We start from the raw sequence: 23,030 nt of genomic DNA on the forward strand, positions 1-23,030 counted from the left end.
TTTAAGCCATTAAGTTTTGGGGTGGATTGTTACTCAGCAATACGTAACTAGAGCAATGGTCCTGCACATAGCGCAGTGGATCTGCTTGAGTAGGGCTTCGTTGGGTGGTTAAATTGCTCTATATAAGAAATAACAGGAAATTAGAGGATTCTGAGCCAGCAAGCTAAGAAGCAGAGGAAGCAGAGGATGAAGAGAGGGAGAAGGCTGTAGCCATAGGCAGGACGGCTAACGCACAAATGAACTCAACAACCAGCAAAATGACCTAGTGCCAGAGGTGACAGGGGACTGTATAAGAACAGGGATGCAGTGCTCAGGTTGAAGGCGTTTGCTAATGCAGCTGGCTGCTGTAGGGTAGAGCACCTGCTAATCGCCACCCCATGTACCCTAAGCCTTCAGCAAAACCCTGCCACACATATACAGTCTCAAGTCTGGAATGCTCAGGACGGGATGGGTGTCCTGCAATGAAGCCTGGTGGGGTAATGAGTTGCAGGGTAAAGGAACGCACACTTGAGGCAAAATGGAAGAACGGAATTTGAGAATTCACTGGAAACAAGAGCTAAAAGCCAGAGGTGAGTCAGGAAAATGCAAGGCCTAGAACAGCCCTCAACTTAATTTCTTGCCCTACAACCCCAAACCCGGGACATATCTAAGGGATTCTGGATGTATGTTCTTGTGGAATGTGGTTTCAAGTCTTTTGGGGGCTTCAATCTTAAGGTGTATAGTGACTTCAACTAGTGCTTGACATTTTACAGTACGGACCCTCCCTGTGCAGTGGGTCTCCAAATGTGTGCTTCAGATATTTAGGTTTTGAAGGGGGCAGACCACAGTTACTCTCCCGGGCCTCAGTGTGGACCCGCAGGGACACTCGTTGTCTGGGTTGCTCTTTGGTGGCAATGGAGTATCCCTCAACTTGGTAGGTGCCCCTCACGATGCTACTTAAAAATGTAAGCAGTTAGACGCCTTCGGTTGATCAGCTGAAATACTCCGGCTACAGGGAAAGAGCATACCAGACTCTGACCTCCAGAACTGTAAAATAATAAATTTGTGTTGTCTTAAGCCACTAAGTTTGTGGTTCCCATAGCAAGAGAAACTAATACAACCTGGATGTGAAGCATTATAAAAGAGTATTTTAGTTAAAGGAAGGATTTAAGTTAGAAGACGGAGGAAAATGAAAATGTCCAAAGCTTTTTTTGAGTTAAAATAAAGAGAAAGAATGCATGTTTTCTTTGCATTTACTTTTACTGGAAAAAAAAAACAAAAAACCAACAACACATTTTTTTTTTTTTTCAAAAAGAGTCAAAATAAAAGACCATTACACAAGATCGCACAATCACAAATGCTGGCAATGAAAGGTAAGTAAGCTAGTCAGTCTCACAGAGTCCTCGTCTAAGTAGTTTTCTCCATATGCAATCCACTGACAAGGGAACTCTCAGAGCTTCGGGGCTGGATTCACAGTCTCAGTGGCCATGCTCACCGCATTCCAGAATTGAATCACATCAGACCTCAAGCAGAAACTCTTCCACCAAGATTTCTCTCTTGAGAGCAGTTTAAATGTTCATGTCCTTTCCATTTCCCATTGGCTTTTTTCATAGTCAGGGGTATAATTCAGCGTAATCCAAAGTCTTTCTTTCTCCGTTTACCACACGATTTACTCTCCTCTGTTTGGGACCTAACTTCCTCAGTCTTCACATTCTTTTCAACCATCACTGTCTTTACTGTACAATAAGATGACTTCAATGTAAGTATAGAAACGTACATCTTCAAAGGGGGAGAAAAAGAAAGGGCCACCTGCTAGAAAAAGATACAGGGATGACAAGTAATTTCAGGGAGCCCTGGGTAGCACTTTTTGCCATTAATACCAGCTTATAAAAAGCAAGTAGGAAACTTTAAAAAAGAGATCAAATTCGATGTGTTTTGTGTGTGTGTGTGTGTGTGTTTTATTCTGCACCATTATGAATCAAATAGGAAAATAACTAATAAAATATGCTCTAGCTGCAACATAAAACAAGAATGTTAACAGCTTACAAATGCTACTGTGAACGTTTAGTTCTCTTCTGAGACAAGGGGCATACAAATGAGTCCAATTTTCAGAATCCTCCCCTGGGCCTTGCAATGACATGTGACACAAATGGACACGTTTTTTTTCCCCCCAAGGACCAGAGTCTACAATTCCGATTAGATTCAAGCTCAAGGTATGATTTAGCAAATGCTACATGCTTTATTAATGATTTTATGCACCCGTGAGGTCGACTTAGGACCCAGAAGTTAGTTAAGAATATAGAAGCAGTCTCTTGAAAATATATATCATATCTATATGATATATATGTATACTTCCTTAGGAATTATGTAAGAGCTTAACATAATTTGTGAAGTTGATTTTTATAAGTAGTTTTGTAAAACAAACCTACACATAATTTTCCCCCTCAACAGTACTGATAAAATACAGGGCACCTTTTTCTTTCAAGTATTTGGGTAAAACAGCATACCCTGAGAATTTGGGGTGCAAACCTACACCTTGTAAACTGTAGAATGAAACGCCTCAAGCACCACATTGGAAAATGTATACCGTGATAGTTTTTAAACAGAGACTATTACTGAATATGTTTTCTCATGCACATATAATATACACTTATCGAGGGATTATAGTCAATCTACTTAAGAATCAACACTGTCCTGCACTCCAAAGTATTATTTCAGGTAGCATGAGCATTCAGTTTGCAGCAAACACTGACTTCCATTTCTATGAAATATAAAAATAATTAAAATGCATTAAATCTCTTTAATAGGCTAGAATGATGAAGTCAAATCTGAAATGAAGAAATTTATATCGCTAGATATTTCCTAGTGATATAAGGATGGATTTGAAATGTGTGTTAACATTTAAGATTTATCATAAAGATGTCAAAGTGTAATTTGTTTTAGCTTATTTACTCGATGATATCCAGAGAGCCATACACATACAGACATATGGAGACACAGGCAGACATACAGAGAACCTATATGTTAAGTCAGTAACTGCATATTTGGGCTTCATTTCATCCTGAGGGCAATTTCAGTGAGTGCTTTTGAAGAAAATACATTCTGGTGACTTAAATTTTCCTACGGGTTACAAATTTGTTCAGTTTTCCAAAAACAATTCAAATGGAGCATATTTCAACCTTACCGCTTAACCAACAGGGGTAAACAGGAAATGGGTCAAGATTTCTACACACAATGCCCTGTGATTCGTCTGGAAAACTGAGTCAAACGTGCAACCCTGAGAGGAAAGGGCAAAAGCCAGACTCTGCAATGCTAATTAGATTCAAGCTCCAGGCACTATATAGGAAATGCTACCTGCTTTAGTAATGGTTTTGTGTACATGAGCCATAAAAGAGTAGTTCAGTAGCTTAAAGGACTCTAATAGGGTAATGGTTTTATGGATGGGAAGGCTTCATAGACTCTTGGTTTTTTCTACTTAACTTTGGTTGAAAAAGAAAGGGCACAACTGTTTTATTCAAATATCAATTCAACCTCAAGAAATAATAAAACAATGAAAATGAGGATTTAGATTTACCTCATGTTTTTAAAAATGTTCCTCCCTATATCACTCGAGGTAGTAAATGGCCCGGCAGGTTTGATTTGGTTTTTTATGGCTTGATGAAATGGAAAGCCATAAAATTAACAGTAGATGATATGGTGTTCATAGAATACTATTTTAAAGTCACATTTTAACCACTTGGACATTCACTACATCCACAGCAGCTTCTCAGAGAACACGGCCTGTCTGATAGAACCGACAAATGAAAAGTTCTCCTTTCTTCCCAAGTTTCTGTCCTGGTTTACCTCAATGTGAGAATTTAAGGCTCAGATCTGCTGGTGATAAATAATGATAAATAGTGATAAATAGCTTATCTTATGGGCCTCCCAGACCCTTGGTAGCTAAGAACTCTACCACATGTTCTAGGAAAGGAGATGTCTCTCATTTTGAAGACCTGGCAAGCCGTTGACTACTTGACACGAGTGCTGGGTTTTCCTAAGAGTCACATGTCATTCTAAAACAGTCTTATCAATTCTGGTTCTACCTACCAAATCCTATCTGAGTTTCATAAGATGTGTTCAAATACTTGAGATTTCATGGTGTTGCTTTAAGTATTATAAGTTTAAGATCTTTGATTGAGTCTACTTTCTTGTTTCAATATTAAGTGACCTCTTACCCAGCACATCTCTACTGAAAATGAGGAAGGGCTGGTGCTGTAAGAGAAGTTTCCCAGTGGTGAAAAATTTAGCAAGTTCTGGGGTGAATCTGTTGATGTACTTGGGTAAGAAGACCTCTATGACAAAAGAATAATGCTTTCCCCAATATGGCACAAGGGGATCTTTTCCAAATGCAGAGACTGTTTCATATTTCATGTTCCATGTCTCAGAGAGGCTATTGCTTCATGTCATAGCTCATCAGCCTTAAGATTGATTGAAATGTGACCAGAGATGACTATTCCTTCCTCAAACCCTTCCTTTTACCCAACAGAACTTCTTTTCAGAGTAAGATCCCTTTAAGGAAGTTCCTGAATGTGAAATTGAGTTTTTTTTTTTTTTAGAGTCCAACTGAGATAAAAAACATAAATACAAAGTAATGAGATTACATAAATCATACAAAAATCAGTCTCTTAGTTTTTCTACTCACACCTTCAGTTATGAGCAGTATAAAATTCTGTGGTTTCAAGAAGCTGTTTTAAGCAGAAACCAATATTGATGATCATTAAAGTCAAAATAAGGCTTTAAAAAATTACCAGAATGCTTTATCTTTGAACAAATAAGTAAATAAGAGGAGATTCCTTAAAAAAAAAAAAAAAAGCCTGGGAGAACCTTCAAGTTATTGTTTTAAAAAGTAAAGAAATATTCCAGTGTAACATTTGTTGAATATATATTGACTCATTATTATGACGAGCTAAATATTTATCTGTTCAATCAACTCTTCAAAACTCACCATGAACACTCACTAAAATAACCTTCAGAATTGGGCTACAACTGAGGCAGTATTGAATGTCAATGAAAGATTCTGTGATTTGGATTCTCGACATCTCTTAAAACCATAAGGAACAATTGATATAAACCTAGGTCACTGCTATGGGTATGGCTAGGGCTGGAGATAATCAGAGCCACCAAATCAGAGTTTACTTTCTACTCCACTGCCCCAAACAGGTCACTCTTCAGACTCCAAATAATCCGTGAGAGACAGGAGTGTGCAACTAAGGAGGGACCACTGAAGAAGAAAAATAATCCTATACACTCATAGCAGAGGTTGGATTCTGAGGGAAGTAGATATTTTATACCTTTCTGAAGCTAAGAACTTAACTTTAAATGCAACCATTGTCTCTCTAGTCTTTCAAGCCATTCTATTTTAAGGCAACAAATAGTGTCATGGCATTGTACCAATGGGAAAGTTAAAACAAGGCACAAAAGTTAAAACCACTGTTTCACAATCACATTTGAAATCATGCTAAACCCAATAAAAGAACATGTAAAACATAACCAAGAGAATGACTAGGCATGATCCAAAATGCAGACCCATCATATTTAAATCCAAACAAGTGCTACAACTCTGCCAGCCAGCCCTGATATATTCCAAGAATCTGCAGGGAGATTTGTCATCCAAATTACTGATGTGCTCATTTGGTTTACAACAGAACCAATCCGACTCTGCTGTATGTTTTGACTGAACTATGAGAACATGTAAGAGATTGTTTGCCTAGTCACAAATGCAGGAGGGAAAGGTGAAAGGAAAGCTTATATTCTGTATTAAAGTATAAAAAGAAGTAGTTTTACACAGGAAAAATGCAACCATTCAATCAGCTTCATAAAACTAAAATAACACAAGCTGTCTTAACAGGGTTATTCAGAAAAATATAGGAACTTACACACTTGGTTTATAGAAGCAAAAACTAAGAATAACGTATGAGGAGGAAGGTTTCCAGATAAATTCTTAGCGCTGTTACAATGCAGCCTTCTGATTCGAGAAGATTCATCCATCTTTCTGTCTTGCTCCTATAAACAAACATAATCAAGGAAAAGATTGTTAGTAAATCTCGCTCTTAAAGAAGGAAGAAAAATGACAAAATACATTTTATTTAAATATTGGGCTAATTTAGTGTGAATAATGATGAAGTTCACATTTTAAAATGTCTTTGGTGAGTGTGTTTCTGAACCTACTAGACATCCTACTGACTTTAAGAAATTGCCCCAAATGGAACCCTCTCTTTGAAACTTCAATTAAATACAGTCAACCATTCAAAAATGATTTTAGAGTTAAATATTTAGTTTTACTGAAACCATCCATAAAAGAGATAAAATAGTATAACAGATATGTTCCTAAAATATACAAAAATGATATTTAAACTCAATTGAAACATTTGAAATTTACCATGAGTTATTAATCTAGTTAAATGAATAAACTCTATACTCTAAAGTGAACGGTCACTTCCTAAATTATGTGGAACTTCATATTGTGCATTTTGTTTAAAATGAGATATACTAGTTAGAGCCTATAACTTAGTTAAATCCATTCCAAGACAAGCATTGACATGTTCAAAAGCTTACTGAAAATTAGCCCTTTCTTTCTGTTAATCTCTTTCTCTCTATATATTAGAACTTTGCCTAAAGAACATTTTTATATTAACCTCTGGGAGTTGATATTTGAACATAATATTATGAAGACAGAAATACAGTGCCCTACAGGTAGTATTTGTTAGGGATTAGAAGACTCTATCATGTGAAAAGTAACTTCTAAGAAGTATCAAATAACAGCTATCTAATCAATTATATGCAGAGTAGTGTGGCAAAGGATATTTTAATCCTGCCATCTAGAAACTGACCTGTGTTAAGTATATACTTAAGGAAAAAGAAGTCTATATGAATAATTATGGGTTTAGAGAATGGCTCCTGTGTATATATTTCAAGTTTGTTGATTTTACTCTTTTGTGTTTTATATCGAGAAATGACTTTCAGGAGGAAAGGGACAGTTGTGGGTTTGGAAACTTCTCATTTGCTAAAAAAGTTTAAAATTTTTTTTAACCTTAGGACACATGGAGTAGCAACAGGAAAAAATATTTATAATTACAATGGGGAGGATAAGAAAATAGAAGACTAAGAAGAAAAATTTTAATGTGGACCCAAGGATCTAGTGACAACTCAAGCTGAATCCCATCGTGAAGCAAGGTTTGCAAGGACTCTCTGAGCAGATGCGGGACAGAGAGAGAGAGAGAGAGAGAGAGAGAGAGGGAGAGGGAGAGAGGGAGAGAGAACAGTACAGGATGGGGAGAGAAGTCTGAAGAATGGAGGAAAAATCGGTTTCTACCAGCTGCTGGGATCATTTTCAGGGATCTATAGGCCAGATACGGCCTTTGCATCCTTTTGCAGGATACTGCTTCCACTTATATTAACTTTAGAGGAATTTTGTTTGAAACTTTGAAAGTAATAAAATGCTCCAATTCCTATTAAGGATGAAATAATAAAAATTGCCCGTTCAACCTAGCAGAGGGTCACGGAGAAGTCAGTAAAGGGAGAGGAGTGGCTGCACTGTGTCACCGGGCAGTTTGGCCTGGATGACTCCCCATGATTTTAGGACCGGAACACATGACAGAGTTCAGCAGGGATGTTGGATCCGATTTTCCCTTGCTCCACAGAGGCCTGTGCCCAGACTGAGGGGAAAATCACCACACGCCTCTGGCCAACTATGCCCAGAGTTGTGTAACATGCTGGAAAGCCGTGGGGCATACTAGAGGACCCCGACCACAGCCAACTGGCCTGACCCAGGGGGTCAGGCAGCCCAAAGGGGACCGCAGAGCTGTGGGCATGACCTCTGGTTTGGGGAAATAGCAAGCAATCCTGGGTACGGGTCCCCGGTGCCATCCCGAGAGTCTACGGGAATAAGGGCTGACTTGCTGCCTTTGGTGGGGGGCCCTGAGAGATGAGGGGCTTCTGAGGCATTGGTGAGCTTCTAGTGTCCAAGGGACATAGAACTCTTACTACATATGCCATGGACCGTGTGCCACATCCTTTGCAGTGATTTTACGATTCAGTCTTCACGACGCTCCTGAGAGGTATTCCCATTTTACAGTTGAGGAAACTGAGGTCCAGAGAGGGCAAGTCACTTATCCAGAGGTGGAAGATTTGGGGCCAGGGCTGCCTGAGTTCATGGTGCAGATACCTGGGTTTTAGTCAAAGCCACACAGCTTCTCTTAGACGGAAAGGCATGAGCCCATCAGTATCCAGGGGGATCCCACGCTCAGGTGACAGACCACCCTCGCCCGTCCCCACATACACACAAAATTATCCCCCCCCCTCCACACACACACACACTGGGAGCCACAGCCCCTAGAAGTGCTGGAACTGTTTCTCTTTGGGACACAGGAGAGCTAAATTTTAATCAAAAGAAAAACACATACGGAGGCTTAATATACGCTAGACATCGCCAGATTCGGGGTCAGTTTCTTACCTTATTCCCTCCCTTTTTTTCCCAAATAAGGGAGGAAGGACAATTCACAATAAGGAACTGAGACGGGGAGGGCCGAGAGGGAGAAAGTGGGCGAACGCGGGGTCATCAATAAGAGCACGGGCCCCCAAGCTTGAAGGGCCTGGATTTCAGCTGATCGCTTAATCTGGGACAAGTTATTTTTTCATCTGTCAAATAGGGATAAGAATAGTACCCACTCGTTTAAAGAATCAAGTAGCACCATGTTAAATCTTAGTATATAATAAATAAATACACATTACTTTTCACTTTTTTATTAATTTTGTAGAGTTGAGAAGAAAATATAAGGCAGTAAAATTGTAGAGAAAGGCACAAAATAATAAGAACGGGGAAAGCTACAATCCAAGAAAAGAGAAAGGGAGAAAAGAAATGGCACAAAAAAGACAGGAGGAAGATAATAAAATAAAACAGCAGCTATATATAATAATCAGGAGAGGAAGCCACCATCAAGTTAGAGGGAAAAAATAGATATAAATGAATTGATTCAAGACTGTAATCGTGGGGGCTTCCCTGGTGGTGCAGTGGTTGGGAATCTGCCTGCCAAGGCAGGGGACACGGGTTCGAGCCCCGGTCCGGGAAGATCCCACGTGCCGCGGAGCAACTAGGCCCGTGAGCCACAACTACTGAGCCTGCGCGTCTGGAGCCCGTGCTCCGCAACAAGAGAGGCCGCGATAGTGAGAGGCCCGCGCACCGCGATGAAGAGTGGCCCCCCCTCGCTGCAACTGGAGAAAGCCCTCGCACAGAAACGAAGACCCAGCACAGCCAAAAATAAATAAATAAACTTTTAAAAACCAACGAACAAAGAATGTAATCGCGGGATGAGCTGGCAATGAGATGTCGAGCTTGCAGCCTGCAGCCTCCTCGCCCGGCCTCGTGCCCAGGGCTTCAGAGATCGCAGGTGAAGAAGCCGCAGCTTCAAGCCTGCCCTTGAAGCTGTCCAGTCTGGGATGACAACAGACTCCAAACAGAAGAGGGAGGAGAAGGGAAAACGCAAGGTGGGGCTTTAAACGAAATCAACTTCAAGTGAATGGGAAAGAGAAACCACAATAAGGAATTTTTAAAAATATATATAGCAAAGAACAGAAAGTCAATTCTCAAATAAAAGGCAAGGGAAGAAAAGAGGGGAAGTAAACTGTGGGCCCGACCCCAGAAAGACGAGCGGCCCTGGGGAGAAAAAGCGAAGCGGACTGGGAAGCAGTGAGAAAGAAGCAAATGGAAACTAGACTCGGGTCTGGGATGCTTTAGCTTTTGAGTCCCAACTCTGTCCCAGAGGGACACTGTGACTTAAGAAGGGTCACTTAACCTCTCTGAGCCTCAATTTCCTCCTGCAGTTTTAACATAAGGGGACGGCGTTCAAGGATCTAAGTACCCTGTGGGTCCCTTTAGAAAACTCTCCGAAAAGAGCTCCCTCTGAAGCCCCCTTTCTCTTTCCACTTCAGTTGCTGATGTTTGGGGCTCTGCTCAGGGCGTAGAAATAACTCTGAGGGGGTGAGAAGAAAAGAAACACCGAGGATGTAGGAACAACATAAAGCACACTCAGAAATGAAGAAACAAATGGGTAAAGTTTTACAGAAGAAAGAAGAGACATTCAAAGGAAACAAACTAATTGTAATACCCACTGGGTAGCAGGCATGGTGCCAATTAAAGTTTTCTGTTGTTATTATTACACATCTATCTTTAGGCCCTTGTAAATGGTATTCGGTATCAAGTCTCAAAACTTAAAACAAAATTATGGTCTCTAAGTGGCCGGGTAGGAGAAAGCAGGAAAGTGAATATGTTAGGGAAGGAAAAATATAGCTCCGTGCCTTGAACGACAGAAAACAAAAATAATCTCATCAGAAAAGGCGTCAAAGGTCCTGTGGAGAAGGAACTTGCAAAATGAAAATGAACAAACCACAAAGGCCGAAAACAGAAAAGGCCTAACAAAAACGGAGAGAGTTGTGAAGCGTTGAAGTGTTGCGCTCAGCACACTGGTGCGTTACCAGTGGGTTCCTGTCGTGACTCTCGGCCACTGGGCCACCGACTGGGAACAGTCTGGTCCATTTAGCACAATGTATGATGTCATTACTAAATACACATAAAATACGTAATATTACTACTTATCTTCTGAGATGGGTTGCGACCTGGCGAAATCTGAGGAGCATTGTAATTTTCACCACAGAAAGAAGAGAAGCAGGAAAGACCCCACCTATGAAAGCAAAACTAGAGGAAAATTCATAACAGAATAATCCGAGAGTAGCTGCAGCTGGCTACGCTCCAATCTATACAGGGGGAAAGAAAGCCTCCCCGTTCCAAAGTGCGGCTAAAAATAGGCGATGAAATACTTATTATTTGAGCTGGAAGGAATCTTAAAGGTTAAGACAGGACTTGAACACTGGTTCTGCCGTTCTGCATGTACGGTCTGTGCCCTCCAGCTGGAGTGCAGGCTCCTGGACTGTGGGACGGTGCCGGGTCACGTGTGAGGCTTTGCAGCCTCACTGCAGAGTACACCGTGCCTGGCGGAGTGTAAACGTGTAGTTCACGTTTGTTGAATGAATGATGGAATTCGTGCTTTTTGTTCAAACATTCGTTTCACAAATGTCCGGAGAGGCAGAGCAGATCCAAGGTGTCCTGGCTGCCGGTTCGGGGCTCATTGCACTTCTCTGCCATCCTTCTTGGCGTTTCATGCCTCCTACCAACAAACACAGAGCATGGCGTGGTCCAGGAGCCGGGAGCCAGGCCCATCCTGGCTCTCTCACTCTCTGGGGACCTCAGCAAAACCGTTCCTTTCTAAGCCCCAGTTTTCTTCTCTGTGAAATGCTGTGCTTGGATCAAACCATTTACGTGACTTCTAGTTGAAAGGGGTACATAAAACCCTACCCTACCACAAGGAAAAACTCTGGAGTGAGTCTGGTTTTCAAAGGAAATCTTTTTTTTTTTTTTTTTTTTTTTTTGTGGTACGCGGGCCTCTCATTGTTGTGGCCTCTCCCATTGCGGAGCACAGGCTCCGGACGCGCAGGCTCAGCGGCCATGGTTCACGGGCCCAGCCGCTCCGTGGCATGTGGGATCTTCCCGGACCGGGGCACGAACCGGCGTCCCCTGCATCCGCAGGCGGATTCTCAACCACTGCGCCACCAGGGAAGCCCTCAAAGGAAATCTTAAACTGAAAACAGCTTCCAAGCCTTCTCACACTGACCAACTGATGGATGGGAGTGTACAATGTGATTTTGGATACATCTGAACCATGTTTAAATTTTCCTCACACAAGGAAAAGAACTATACACTTCTTTTTTAGGTGTCTGACTTTTCTTTGGAAAGTGGCATAGAACTTTCAGGGTGGTGAGTTTTGAAGGATTTTTATAAGGATTTCAGTTATTATCCGAATGTGGGTAATTAGATTTTTGCCTGTACACAAAAAGCTAATAACTAGCTCCGGGCTAGTCTTTCGCTTTCTATCTTTAGGGCTGTGGACGAAAATAAAGGTTAAAGAAGGGAAAGCTTTCAAAGAAATCACTGTTCAAATCTCCAGTACAGAAAACTCTGATTTGTATTTGTGTCTGATGGAAACAACTCCAGGCCTAATCTCTCCAGACTCAGCAGACAGGAGAAAGGCCAAAGGCAGCTGCTACAGGGACACGATTCAAGCGTGCGCCCGGTTCCTCCCTCCTCTGGGCCCTGTCCTCCCTTCCCCTTGCTCTGCACCTGCACAGCTCACACAAAGGCCTTGCAGGATTAGCTGCTCCCAGAGAGCCACAGGTAAGCATCCCACCTGTCCAGAAGATGAAAATGTTTTTATCTAGAGGCTAGTCTTTTCCTTCTACAAAATGAATTCTCTAAATCTGCACCTCTTCCACATGCATATTTCTTTATTTTCTACACTGAACAATAGAGACATTGTTTATCTTTAATCTTCCCTCCTCTCTGTATTTGTGGTCATTTCGTAGGGCCCGTTGCAAATTCTTGGAAAGGAAATCATCTGTTTCTAGATTGCAAGTAAAATGAGGCTTGTGCTTTCACCTGAATTCTTACAGAAAGACCCAAGGATTTTTGAACAGTGGCCTAATGTGTCTTGCAGTCCAAGAAAGGTAATGCATAGTAACAATCCCTTAATTTGGAAAGTTTTTATATTTTGCAATACACAGTTGTATCATCTGACATTCAGATACACTTTGAGGAGTAGAAATTATCGACACACGAGTGTCACGTGTGCTAGTGAGTTTGCATGTCTCAGAACACACAGCCGGTGAGAAGACGCTGGGACTCTGATCTAATGATCCTACTTCCTAATTTAAGGCTCTTTCCTTGAAGAAAGAAACAATGTTCCTGTTTCTTTTGAGTACAGAAGAGAGAGGAATGCCTTATTTCTTTCATATAAGCATAGAAAGGGCTCCTCTCCTATGCTGGTTCAGCGTGATCTTACCAAGGAGTGAAACTCCTCAGAAGCATTTATGATGTCAACCCTTCCTCCTGCGAAGAGGACTCGAGAATGAGAGGGCAAGTTTCTCCCCACAGTGCTGGCAGCTTTCTGCTGTATCGGAAGGTTGCCCCCGTCTTACGTTTTTGACCTGAAGTGTCCTGGTTCAGAAAACCCAAGCTCACCTTTCCTATCAAGTTCCACGGACCGTACTTACGGCCAGGATTCCTGTCTGTAAATCTGAATTAACTTGGGTGTCAGGATCTACATCCACTTCATCTGATTTCCTTTAGAGGGGGCAAGGGGGAGTTGATTCTTTTCTGAAGGGAGAGAATGCAGATAGGCAGATGCGTGCCTTGTAGGGGTCAGCAGCAGAGCGTAGTGGATTCAGTCTGGACGAATTGGATCAAACACAGCCGCTCCATTTCAGGAGTCACTGCAGGCCCGGAATCTCCTCCTCTCCCGGAGGTCAAGCCAAGTGTATGTGTGTGTGTGTGTGTGTGTGTGTGTGTGTGTAAAATACGTTAAAGACTGGACTCACCTAAGAAAAAGTATTCTGATTGTCTGAAAACAGAAAAACAAGAGCTTAAAAATACCGCCTTTTTTAAGTATAAGAAACTTCAAGAGGAAGACGTGGTGGAGGGAGAGAAGCCTTTCTGTAGATTTTAGAAAACCTCCTAACAAGAAGATGTCAGTCTTTGACTCTCTTTACTCTGAGGAGTAACCAGAGTAACAGTGTCGCCAAGGACTGGGGCTGCTAAAAATAGAGTGAAGCTCGCTCCACAAAATCCAGACCGGGTTTTTATTTCTTTCCCCTGCCTATCTTCACCCAAGGCTAACCTGATAGATCCAGGGTTCACTTCCCTCCCACCCACTGTGGGAAAAACACTCAGGCCATTGGAAAAGGTCAAAGGGGGAAAGGCCAGCTGTGGGACTGAGGAGTGGGGAGAGAAGGAAGCTTGGCAAGCAAATTAGCTCCTTCATAAGATGTATGCAGTTTTCGTTCCGTGCTTCTGAAAATGCCCATTTCTAGAGACAGCCTCCGCTGCTGTAAGTCTGCCCCTTCAAACACAAAGAAACAGGATTGCTGTTAATCCCTTAAACCTGATTCTCAAAGTGATGTCCACTCACCAGCAGCTGCGCCCTTCTGCTTTCCGGTGACAGCTCATCATCTGTGTTCCACCACGAAGCTCATGGTGGTGCCGTCAAAGGAGGGGGGGGCGATGATCCGCGGCCCCAGGGGCTGCGAAGTGATGCTGATGACAGGCTTGCCATGCAGCTGGGCAAAGCCCTTGGCCCCCACGAGCTGGGACGCGGCCGCTGGGGCGGAGGAGGAGGAGGAGGAGGTGGGAGACTGGCCGGAGGCCATGAAGTAAGGGGCCTCGGTGAAAGATGCAGCTGCCTCTTTGCTGGGGGGCTCTGCTGCCACGGGGGAGAGCTCGGCGCCCCTCGGAGTGTGAGCGATTGGCGTGGGCTGCAGGGCGCCGGCGGGCAGCGCCGTGGGCAGAAAGCCGGGGTAGATCATGTAGGCGGGGCCATAGGCCCCGGGACTCAGGGCCAAGGGAGGCCCGGGGAGGGGCATGGGAGCCACAGCCTGCTGCTGGGAGGTCATGGGCACGTCCACATACTGCCCCGTCTCGGGGTCAAACAGTCTCCGGGTCACGGGCTGTACCGGTGTGTCCACCAGATAGTACTGGCCGGTTGTCACATCCAGGAGCATCTTGCGCTGGGTCTGCGGAGGCTGCGGCTGCTGGAAGGGGTCTGTGGGGACCGGAGCTGGGCCCACAGGTGCCGGGGCAGGCATGCCCGGCGGGGAGAAGCAGAGGACCTGGGGCTGGGCCCCCTGGAGGGTGAAGGGCAGCAGCTGCTGGTGGAAGATCGCGGTGGGGGGCTGCTCGGGGCTCTGCGGCCCTGCGGGGGCAGCGACCGTCCCCCGGGGGTCGTCAGGCTTGGTGCGCCAAGCTGGCCGGCTGGTCCCGCTGACCTGAGAGCCTTTGGGGCTACTGGGGACCTGACTGCGGGCGCTCAGCGGGGGCAAGCTGCAGAGAGAGGTGGCTGAGGAGGCTGGGGGCCCCGGGGGCCCCTCCCTGCCCGGCCCAGGCCCGCCTGGAAGCTCCCCAGCCGCAGAGCTCCCTTTAAGGGGGATGGTCAGGTAATTCTCACAGTCGCTATGGCTCTTTTCCAGATGGCTGCCATTTTTCCTGGTGGTCACCCCTCCGAGAGATGCCCGAGTGGCCGGAGAGATCTTGAGAGACCGGAGTCCCTGCGATTTGACGCCCTTTGCCGCCGAGGGGCCCTCTGGAGCGGGGCCTTGTGGGAACTTGCCGGCGACCCCCCCGGTCTCCTGGATGCTGCTGGCGCTCACTGTGAGCACGTTCCGCTGGCTGGGGAGCGGGGGCAGCGGCTGGGTTCTGTCCGCATCCTTGTGCACCGGGGGGATATAGAGGGACCGGGGCCTCTCCCTGGCCAGGTTCTCAAAGGCGGCCGCGCGGGCGGACACACTCTCGGCGCTCGGGTTGGAGTTCCTCCGCTGCAGACGCTCTATGGGGGCCCCTCGCAGGACCACCCCTGCGCCTTTGGGCCCGGCGCCCCGCTCTTCGGCCCCACCCAGCCGTTTGGCCGCCTTGTCGGGGTCCCGCTCAGCACCGCCGGCCCCTTCTCTCTCCTCGCTGGCGATAAGCGACAGGACGTGGCTGTCGGTCATCAGGGGCAAGGGGTCGCTTTTCCGCTTCCACGCGTTCCTGTTGAAGCTGTACAGCTCTTCCATGGACCTCACGGCCGCCGTCAGCTTCTCCAGAGCGTCGCGGGATGTCTTGGGGCCTTTCCCTTCCTCCTTGAGCTCCTCCTCCTTGACCTTCTCTGGGGTCTTCTGCGCCTTGGAGACGATCTTGAACACGGGCAGGTACGAGCCCTGCTCAGGCTTATTGGGGGCGATGGTGGCCACGGGCAGCCTGCCAGATGCCCTGTGAACCAAGACTGTCCCTTCTGGCGAGGAGGAATTCAAGAGCCTGCTGCTGCCCGCCTTGCCCACGTTCTCCCTGGGCTCTCGATCTGTGCCGTCTTCCCTCTGGTTCACCACGGCCTGGCACGTAATCACCACGGGGGACGGGGATCCCGATCCGCCGGCCGCAGGAGCCAGCTGCCTGGGTTTGGGCCCGCTCAGCCCCTGCTCTGGGGTGACGCTGCCCTTGTCACTGCTGTCCCCGGACGCTTTGATTAGTTTCCGGACATCTCTCACCTGGTGGAGGGGGCCTTGGGCCTTGGACTTGTCCCTGACATCTCTCACCTGGAACTGGGGCACTTTTTCCAGGTTGTCCCCCCGGAAGAGTTTCTGCTGTGCCCTGCTGCTGTCCTCAGCGGTCTTGAGGAGGCTCGAGGCGCCGCCGCTGGCCAGTTTTGGGGTGAGCAACTTGGCAATGCTGAAGTCCGAGCCTGGCTGTTGCACGCTCCCCAGACGGATCTTGATTTCGGGAGCCTTGGGCCTGATCACTGCTGTGGAGGTGGCCTGGGCGGCAGGGTGCTTGGTGGCCTGCTTCCCCGGCTGCTTGTCCTTGGGTGTCTGCTGGATGTTGGGGACGAAGAGGCGAGACATGATGGTGGACTTACTGGCAGAGATCTCCCCGAGATCAGCCCTCCAGTCGCCCCCTTTGGGGAGTTTCAGCTTCCCAATGGGGGCCTTTGCGTCCCCCTTCTCAGCCTCTTTCTCCTTCCACGACCGGAATGCACTGTTCTGACTACGGAGGAAGATGCTCTTGACAGTCTCTGACGCACTCTTTTTAATTTCACACACTTCTACCGGGTGTCCGTCAGCGAAACTACGGCCGGAGCCTGCATGGCTCTCCCGAGGGGCGCTGGCTTTGAAAACCGGGGATTTAGACCCAGCTACGGACCCCTCCCCACCTGCATCAGACACGCTGACCACCGTGGGCTCAGAGCCGGCCTCCGAGGGGCGAGAACTCTGCTGCCTCTGCAGGCCCCTCCCACGCTGCTTCTCGGCCCCGGGCGGGGGGCCCTCCGTCTCCCTGGAGGTGCTGGAGACGTTATGGTGGGATGTGTCACTGACTTCTCCCCTCTCCATTTTGAACTCGTGTTCCCGCTGCATCTTCTTGGAGATGACGTTTTTGAGCAGACTGGAAGCGAACTTGGACTTCTTCTGGGGGCCGTCAGCTCGGGGGGCAAGCCTGCCGCCCTCGGAGGTCTCTGAGCCATCATCCGTGTACACCGACCCGGGGCCCTTGCTGGGGCCTTGGGTGGTCCTGCAGGGCCCCGCGGCGGAGCTGGCTTTGCTCTCACTGCGTAAATTCAGAGGCTCGAGAAGGGTGACCACGCGGGAGCCCGACCGGACCTGCTTCTGGAAACACAGAGGCGTCTCCACGTGTTTGATCTCCCCCTCGACTTTGCTGACGACGAACTCCAAGGCCTTGGTCTGGGACTTCTTGGACTGGATGTAGAGCTGGTCTGCGGTCGCCCTGGCCCCGCTGCCCTTCCTCAGACCCGCAGCCATGGAGGCGGCGCTGCTCCTGAGGAGACTCTGTTCCACCCTGGCTCCGACGCCTGCGCATTTCAAGTCCAGGAAGGCCGACCAGCGCCCGAAGCCCACTTCGGAGAGCGAGGAGGACTCCCGGGAACTGATGTTCAGAGCCTCAAAGTAGGGGTAGGCGAGGCTCCGGAAGGCCCGGGAGGTCAGGTTACGCACCTCTTTGTCGGCGTCGTCCAGCTCGCTCACGGCACTGGAGGCTCCGCTCGAGTGGTCCGCCAGCTCCTTCGCCCGGACGGCCCCGCACCGCGTTTGCAGGCGAGCAGGGACGGCGATGAATTTCTTTGCATGGTCCTGAGCCACGGCTGCAGCCGGGTCTTGCTTCAGTGAACTTGAATTGTGTTCAGCAGCTGTAGAGACGCGGAGGCTCATGTCGCCTTCATGCTTGGCAGCATAAATAATGTTTTGCTTTGCACACACGTTGCTAGGCTCATTTATAGCCCGGGAAGTCGGTTTGATTGATAGGAGGATCTGGCTTGCTGCACTCCCGCAGCTGCCTGCGGCGGCCGAGGCTGCCTCCAGCGGCTGCAGCAGGGGCTCACACGGGGTGGCAGTGCCAGGCCCCGTGGCTGGGGGAGTGGGGTCGCTGTCCGAGGGGCCGCTGCCCACTTCCGTGCTGCTGGTGTCGCCACCGCTGCTGCCCGCGCTGGGGCCGGCGGGCTCACTGCCGGTGGGGCTCGGTGTCCGGGTGGCGTTGGTGCTGGGAGTGGTGCTGAGGTAGCAGCTGTTGTCATCGTCCTCTTCGCTCGGCGTGGTGACGTCCTCTGGGGTCTCGTCGCTGCCACCAAAGGAAGCATAGTCCACGAATGAGTAGATCACGTTGTTGTCCTCGAAATCCCAGCGGGAGGCCAGGCCCACGTCGAAATCTGTGTCCTGCTCTACCTCGCTCAGCTGGATCTCGTGGGTGGTGATGTAATGTGCCTCCTGATTTTGGGGGGGGTCCCTGCTGCCCTGAGATTTGGCAATCATGTCTCTGCACTCGGTTCCATCTCCTCCTCTTCCTCCGGCTTTTTCCCCTTCTTCTCCTCCCTTGGGCTGGCAGCCCACTGCGTTCTCACCACTGTCACTCTCAACGTCTAACGATGAGGACGAGGTGGCCAGAGCCCCTGTGGATGTGGTGGTGTCACCCATCTTGGAAAGGCCACCTTCTTCTGCTTTGTCCACCAGGGAGGAGGAGGAGGAGGAAGAGGAGAGGTTGCTGCCCTCGTCAGTGCCGGAGCACTGGGATCCGGAGGGTTCCAAGGAGGCAGGATTCTCCTGGGGGGTTGGAGCCTCGCACTCTTGGCTGCCGGGTTCGCCTTGGGCTTTCTCCCTGGGGCTCCCAGAGCCCCTCTGAGACCCCAGGCGCTGCTCCAGAGTAAGTCTCATGGTCCGGGGACTGTCCCTCTGGACTCCAGCTGAAGTGCACATCTCCACATGTCTCGCTTCTCCCTGCGAGGAGGCCGGTGGCTTGAGAAGTGGCCGCAGCTGCTGCTTGAGCTCCTGGCAATCTTGAGCTCCACTCACCCCCTCCCTGACCTCCCTCGGTCTGGCCTGCAGATTCGGCTCAGGAGGGGCGCCTTCCATTCTGAGCCCTCGCTTAGGTTTCAGCGACAGGAGGAGACAGTGGAGAGCACCGGGGCTGTCCTGGGCCCCTCCCTGGCCCTGGAGGGGCTGCAGAGTAGCCCGAAGCAGGGTCCCACGTGCCTGGATCGGCCCCAAGGCTGTAGGCACCACTGCCGCGGCTGCCGCCACCACCTCCCGGTTCTTCAGCCCCTGTGACGGGGCCCGGGCGAGGCTGAGGGAGGAAGGAAGGCTCCTGGATGGGGCGGCAGAGGTGGTCTGTGGCCAGGGGGCTGCGGCTCCGGCCGAGACCGTGGCCAGCTTCCCGCAGCTGAGCTGTTCTGTCCAGTTGTTTGCCTGACACCATCGGCAGCTAGGAGTCTGAATGCCATCGGCCACGGAAGGAACAGCATCTGTAGGCCGACACCGGGACTCCCAGAAATGAAAGGAAAGCATGTGCTGTTCCCTGTGAAGCCTTGTTCCTTTCCTGGATGGGGTAAGAGTGGGTCACGTTATTCCAGAAATATTTTTAGTGTCTAGTCCCTAGTCATACGGAAACCACACTTGAGGGCAGAGAAGAGAGGCTCTAAGATGAAGAGGGAGTATTGGGGGTGGAGGAGGCATGTGGGTTCTAACTGAGATCAACCAAATGTCCTATGTAATCTATTACAGGGATGTCCAGCAAGTATGAAATTGTTCTTTACTGGCTGCCATCTTTCACTCCCAAGTCTGATTAGATGTTTTTTTTTCCCCCTTGTTCTTAAATAAAACCCAAATTCAGCATTGCATTTCAAATCAATTAAGGACAGCTCCGAAAGACTTCGGAATCTCCCTTGAACATATGGTAGCTTTAAGTTTGTCTCAAAAATCTATGCGTTTCCTTTCTCTTTCATCTCAAATCAATCAAGTTCTGGTAATACAACTTTTCACAGGAATAAAACACTCTGTCCTTCCTTCCCCAAAGTCCTACTTTATGAAACATAATCTGTTTGTTTAAAAATAGGAAGAATCCCTTCTAGAATCTTTACTGTGGACTCCAAGTGTACAGGGGCAATTTTTAAAGACTTAGAACTTAACACTTCAAATAAACTTTTAATTATAGTCACGAAAAAGGAGCACACGGGTTAAAAGTGACACGACTTCAAATCCCTACCACCTCAAACAAGTTCCTTAAACTTCTAAAACCGTGGCAAGACAATAAACCTCCACTTAAATATAGCCTGGGCTGCAGCTTCACGGGTCAGTTACACTGGCTGAATTCCAGACCTGCAGGGCACCAAGTCAAAAAGCACAGAAGGACAACGAATACACTTACCCTTCATGAGTACAGTGAGGCTTGGAGGGAGGTTCAGAGAGGAAATGTGACCCACTGGCATGTCCCATGGCAACGAAGCCCAAATCCCAGTTCACTGGCTCTGAGATCCTTCCATTTCAAACAGTTCAGTAGTTGTGTAAGCGAATTTGCCAGGCAACCCAAATGGGGGTTCTGTCCTGGCCCTCCTCAGAGCAGATCCCTTGGATGCTCTCTGTGGAGAACCACGACTCTTGGTTTGGTGAGGTCTGGCCCTCATCGTCTGCCAGGCCCAATTCCACCACTATACATAGTCTATGTGTCACTTACACCGATTGAATAAAGCACTATTTTAAACATTCACATTTGTGGGGAACAAAAATAACACCATCAACCAGCCCCTTCCAACATGAAGGCACCCCTCACACAGAAGAATGTTCCTTCCTCTGCATGGGCGTGGGAGGAGGTATGGAGTGGGGTCCCCTAGCAACTGAAGCATGCACCTTCCCATCCTTGGGGTGTGGACAGCACAGCCCTGCCACTCTCCCGGGGACAGCTCCCTTCTTCCCACATCACTGCCATTAAAAACGTGACACAGGGAAGGCTGGAAATATCAAGTATCACAATGTGGATATAAAGCCAGAGCGCTAGATGAAGAGAGTAAAAGAGAAAAGGACACAGAAAGAAAGGGAGAAGGGGAGAGAGGAAGGGAAGGAAAGAACAAGGAGGACAGAGAGGGAGAGGATTTGCTAAATTTGCAATCAACTGTTTTGATTATGGAGAACCATGTGTAATGGCACAAAATCCTGGATTCTTAATGATAACAATTTTAAATCATAGTAATTGCAATATGAGTGACAAAAGTGTTTACTATGTGTGAGACGCTATCTGAAGCGCTTTTAAATGTGTCTGTATTCATTTATTCTCATTACAATTTGGTGAGTTAGGTACAATTATGGTAGTGATTTTACAGATGGGAAAGCTGAAACTCAGAGCTGTTAAGAAATTGTGGAGCAGAGTTCACGCCCGGGCTGTCTAGTTCCAGAGTTTGACCCTCAACGGCGATGCTGCAGAGCCTTGATCACTTCCACGCTCAGATACTCTCTAGGGCATCTACACTCAGATGCTCAATTAGGCGGGTGCAACGCATCCTAGGCAATTTCACCTGCGTGACCGCAAATAAACCACATAACTCTTTCTCGGTCTTGTTTGGTTTTGTTTATATCATCAACCTCTGTACACAGTATGTATTCAGGGATGAAGGAACATGAGCGTGAACATAAAATGAAATAAAATATAATCGGCTCCTCCAGGCAACTAGCGTGTCCTCAATGCCCCATTTTAATTTTGCTTTGAAGCCTTGGACGAGAAACCCTGAACACTTTCTCAAGCGCTGTGGGCCATGCACACTCCACAGCTGAATAGAGGATGGAGTTTCTGCCCATCAAGAGGCAATTATAGTCTAAGAAGAAATTTTTCCAGCACTTTCCATATGGCCCTGTCTGTCATGACAAGTCAGCAGATTTTAGCAGTTTTGCCTTGCAGTTGGCAAAGTACAAAATTGGAAGGTCAGATGCCCTGGATGTAGGTTAAAGCATAATTGCTTAAAGCTCTGAGTTCTGGAAACTTACTTCCAGAGTTTTGCTTCCTCCAGAGAGTGCACCCCTAGCCATAGCCCCCCAACAAAGAGAGAGGGTTATCCGAAAAGAGGTACTTACCTCCAAAATATCCGTGTGGCTCCTTTTCTCTTTTTTGTCGAAGTGAATGCCAGTGTAGGAAAAAATCTGTAGAAAAACCTTTTTTAGATAAGGTCAATTTCCGAAAAGTGGGGTTTAATTCAAACCACAAATTCTATTTAAAAATCAAAAAAGCAGAGAATTTGGAGTAGGATGGATTCTATTAAAAGATTAAAAAAAAAAGAAACTCATACATGGAAAAACAAAGACCAATTGTAGGGTAAAGTAAAACAATTAAGAACACCAAACTTCTGCCGTCTGGCATTTTCAGAGCTCTGGATCAGTGTATGCTACTATGCAATACTCTCAATTCTGCTGAAAAAAACTTTTGTCATTCATTAGCCATAGAGACTTTTATTCCCTAACAATGACTACAGTCATGTTTTTTTTTTTGCAGATGAACTCAGTGGTTGCCTACCTGATCTCAGCTCTTGAGCAATTAACAGTGACTAATGCCACCAGCATTAACCCAAGTTAAGCAAGCATACTTGCTAGACCAGGCAAGGTATATGGCAGGCAACTTTATATGGGAATTCAAAGAGCAACAAAAAGGAAATGACTCGTGTCGTTATTTTTATCTCTGCAGAGACAGTTTCTTAGCATTCCCTGAAAGTCTTGTGAAATGGATCATGGTAGGGAAAACTTTAACATGATTCAAGAAATGAAGAATGAAGGCCAGGCTATCCACCAACTGGTAAAAAGGTATGGTTATGTTTCAGGTCTCTGACAGTGGCATAGTATGATAGACAAATATCTCATTTGAAAGGAAGAACAGTTTATCAGAGGTAGACGGGAAGAGCAGAAATGAAGAGGTAGGTTTAAACTCTGGCTCAAACTAGGAGTTGGACAAAAGATTTTCCAAACAGAAACATTCTCAGGATTCTCTGGGGTGCAACAGGAGAGAGAAAGGGAGAGAGAGAGAGAGAGAGAGAGAGAGACTGTACTTTAAATTTTGTGTAAGGCTTTCCATAAACAGCTGCACGCCTATCCACACACATGGATGTGAAGGAGGCTTTCCTTCAGGC

General features: G+C 47.2%; 1 protein-coding gene across 3 annotated transcripts; it reads right to left on the minus strand.

Annotated features, from left to right (window-relative positions):
• Positions 1 to 1,228: 1,228 nt before the first annotated feature.
• Positions 1,229 to 22,340, minus strand: C6H4orf54 (chromosome 6 C4orf54 homolog). Of its 3 annotated transcripts, XM_067035545.1 has the most exons (5): positions 20,294 to 20,551; positions 14,031 to 19,465; positions 13,441 to 13,463; positions 5,895 to 6,021; positions 1,229 to 1,791 (listed from the first exon to the last, which is right to left on the minus strand). In XM_067035545.1, exons 1-2 carry the CDS (start codon positions 20,359 to 20,361, stop codon positions 14,068 to 14,070), a joined length of 5,466 nt encoding a protein of 1,821 aa, XP_066891646.1. In that variant the 5' UTR covers positions 20,362 to 20,551; the 3' UTR covers positions 1,229 to 1,791; positions 5,895 to 6,021; positions 13,441 to 13,463; positions 14,031 to 14,067. The 3 variants fall into 3 exon arrangements, with proteins under 3 accessions (XP_066891646.1, XP_058922877.1, XP_066891645.1); XM_059066894.2 differs by lacking the exons at positions 13,441 to 13,463; positions 20,294 to 20,551 and adding an exon at positions 21,988 to 22,340; XM_067035544.1 differs by lacking the exon at positions 13,441 to 13,463.
• Between the last annotated feature and the right edge of the window lie 690 nt (positions 22,341 to 23,030).

The sequence above is a fragment of the Kogia breviceps genome, chromosome 6, assembly GCF_026419965.1.
Source record: "Kogia breviceps isolate mKogBre1 chromosome 6, mKogBre1 haplotype 1, whole genome shotgun sequence".
Lineage (NCBI taxonomy): Eukaryota > Metazoa > Chordata > Mammalia > Artiodactyla > Physeteridae > Kogia > Kogia breviceps.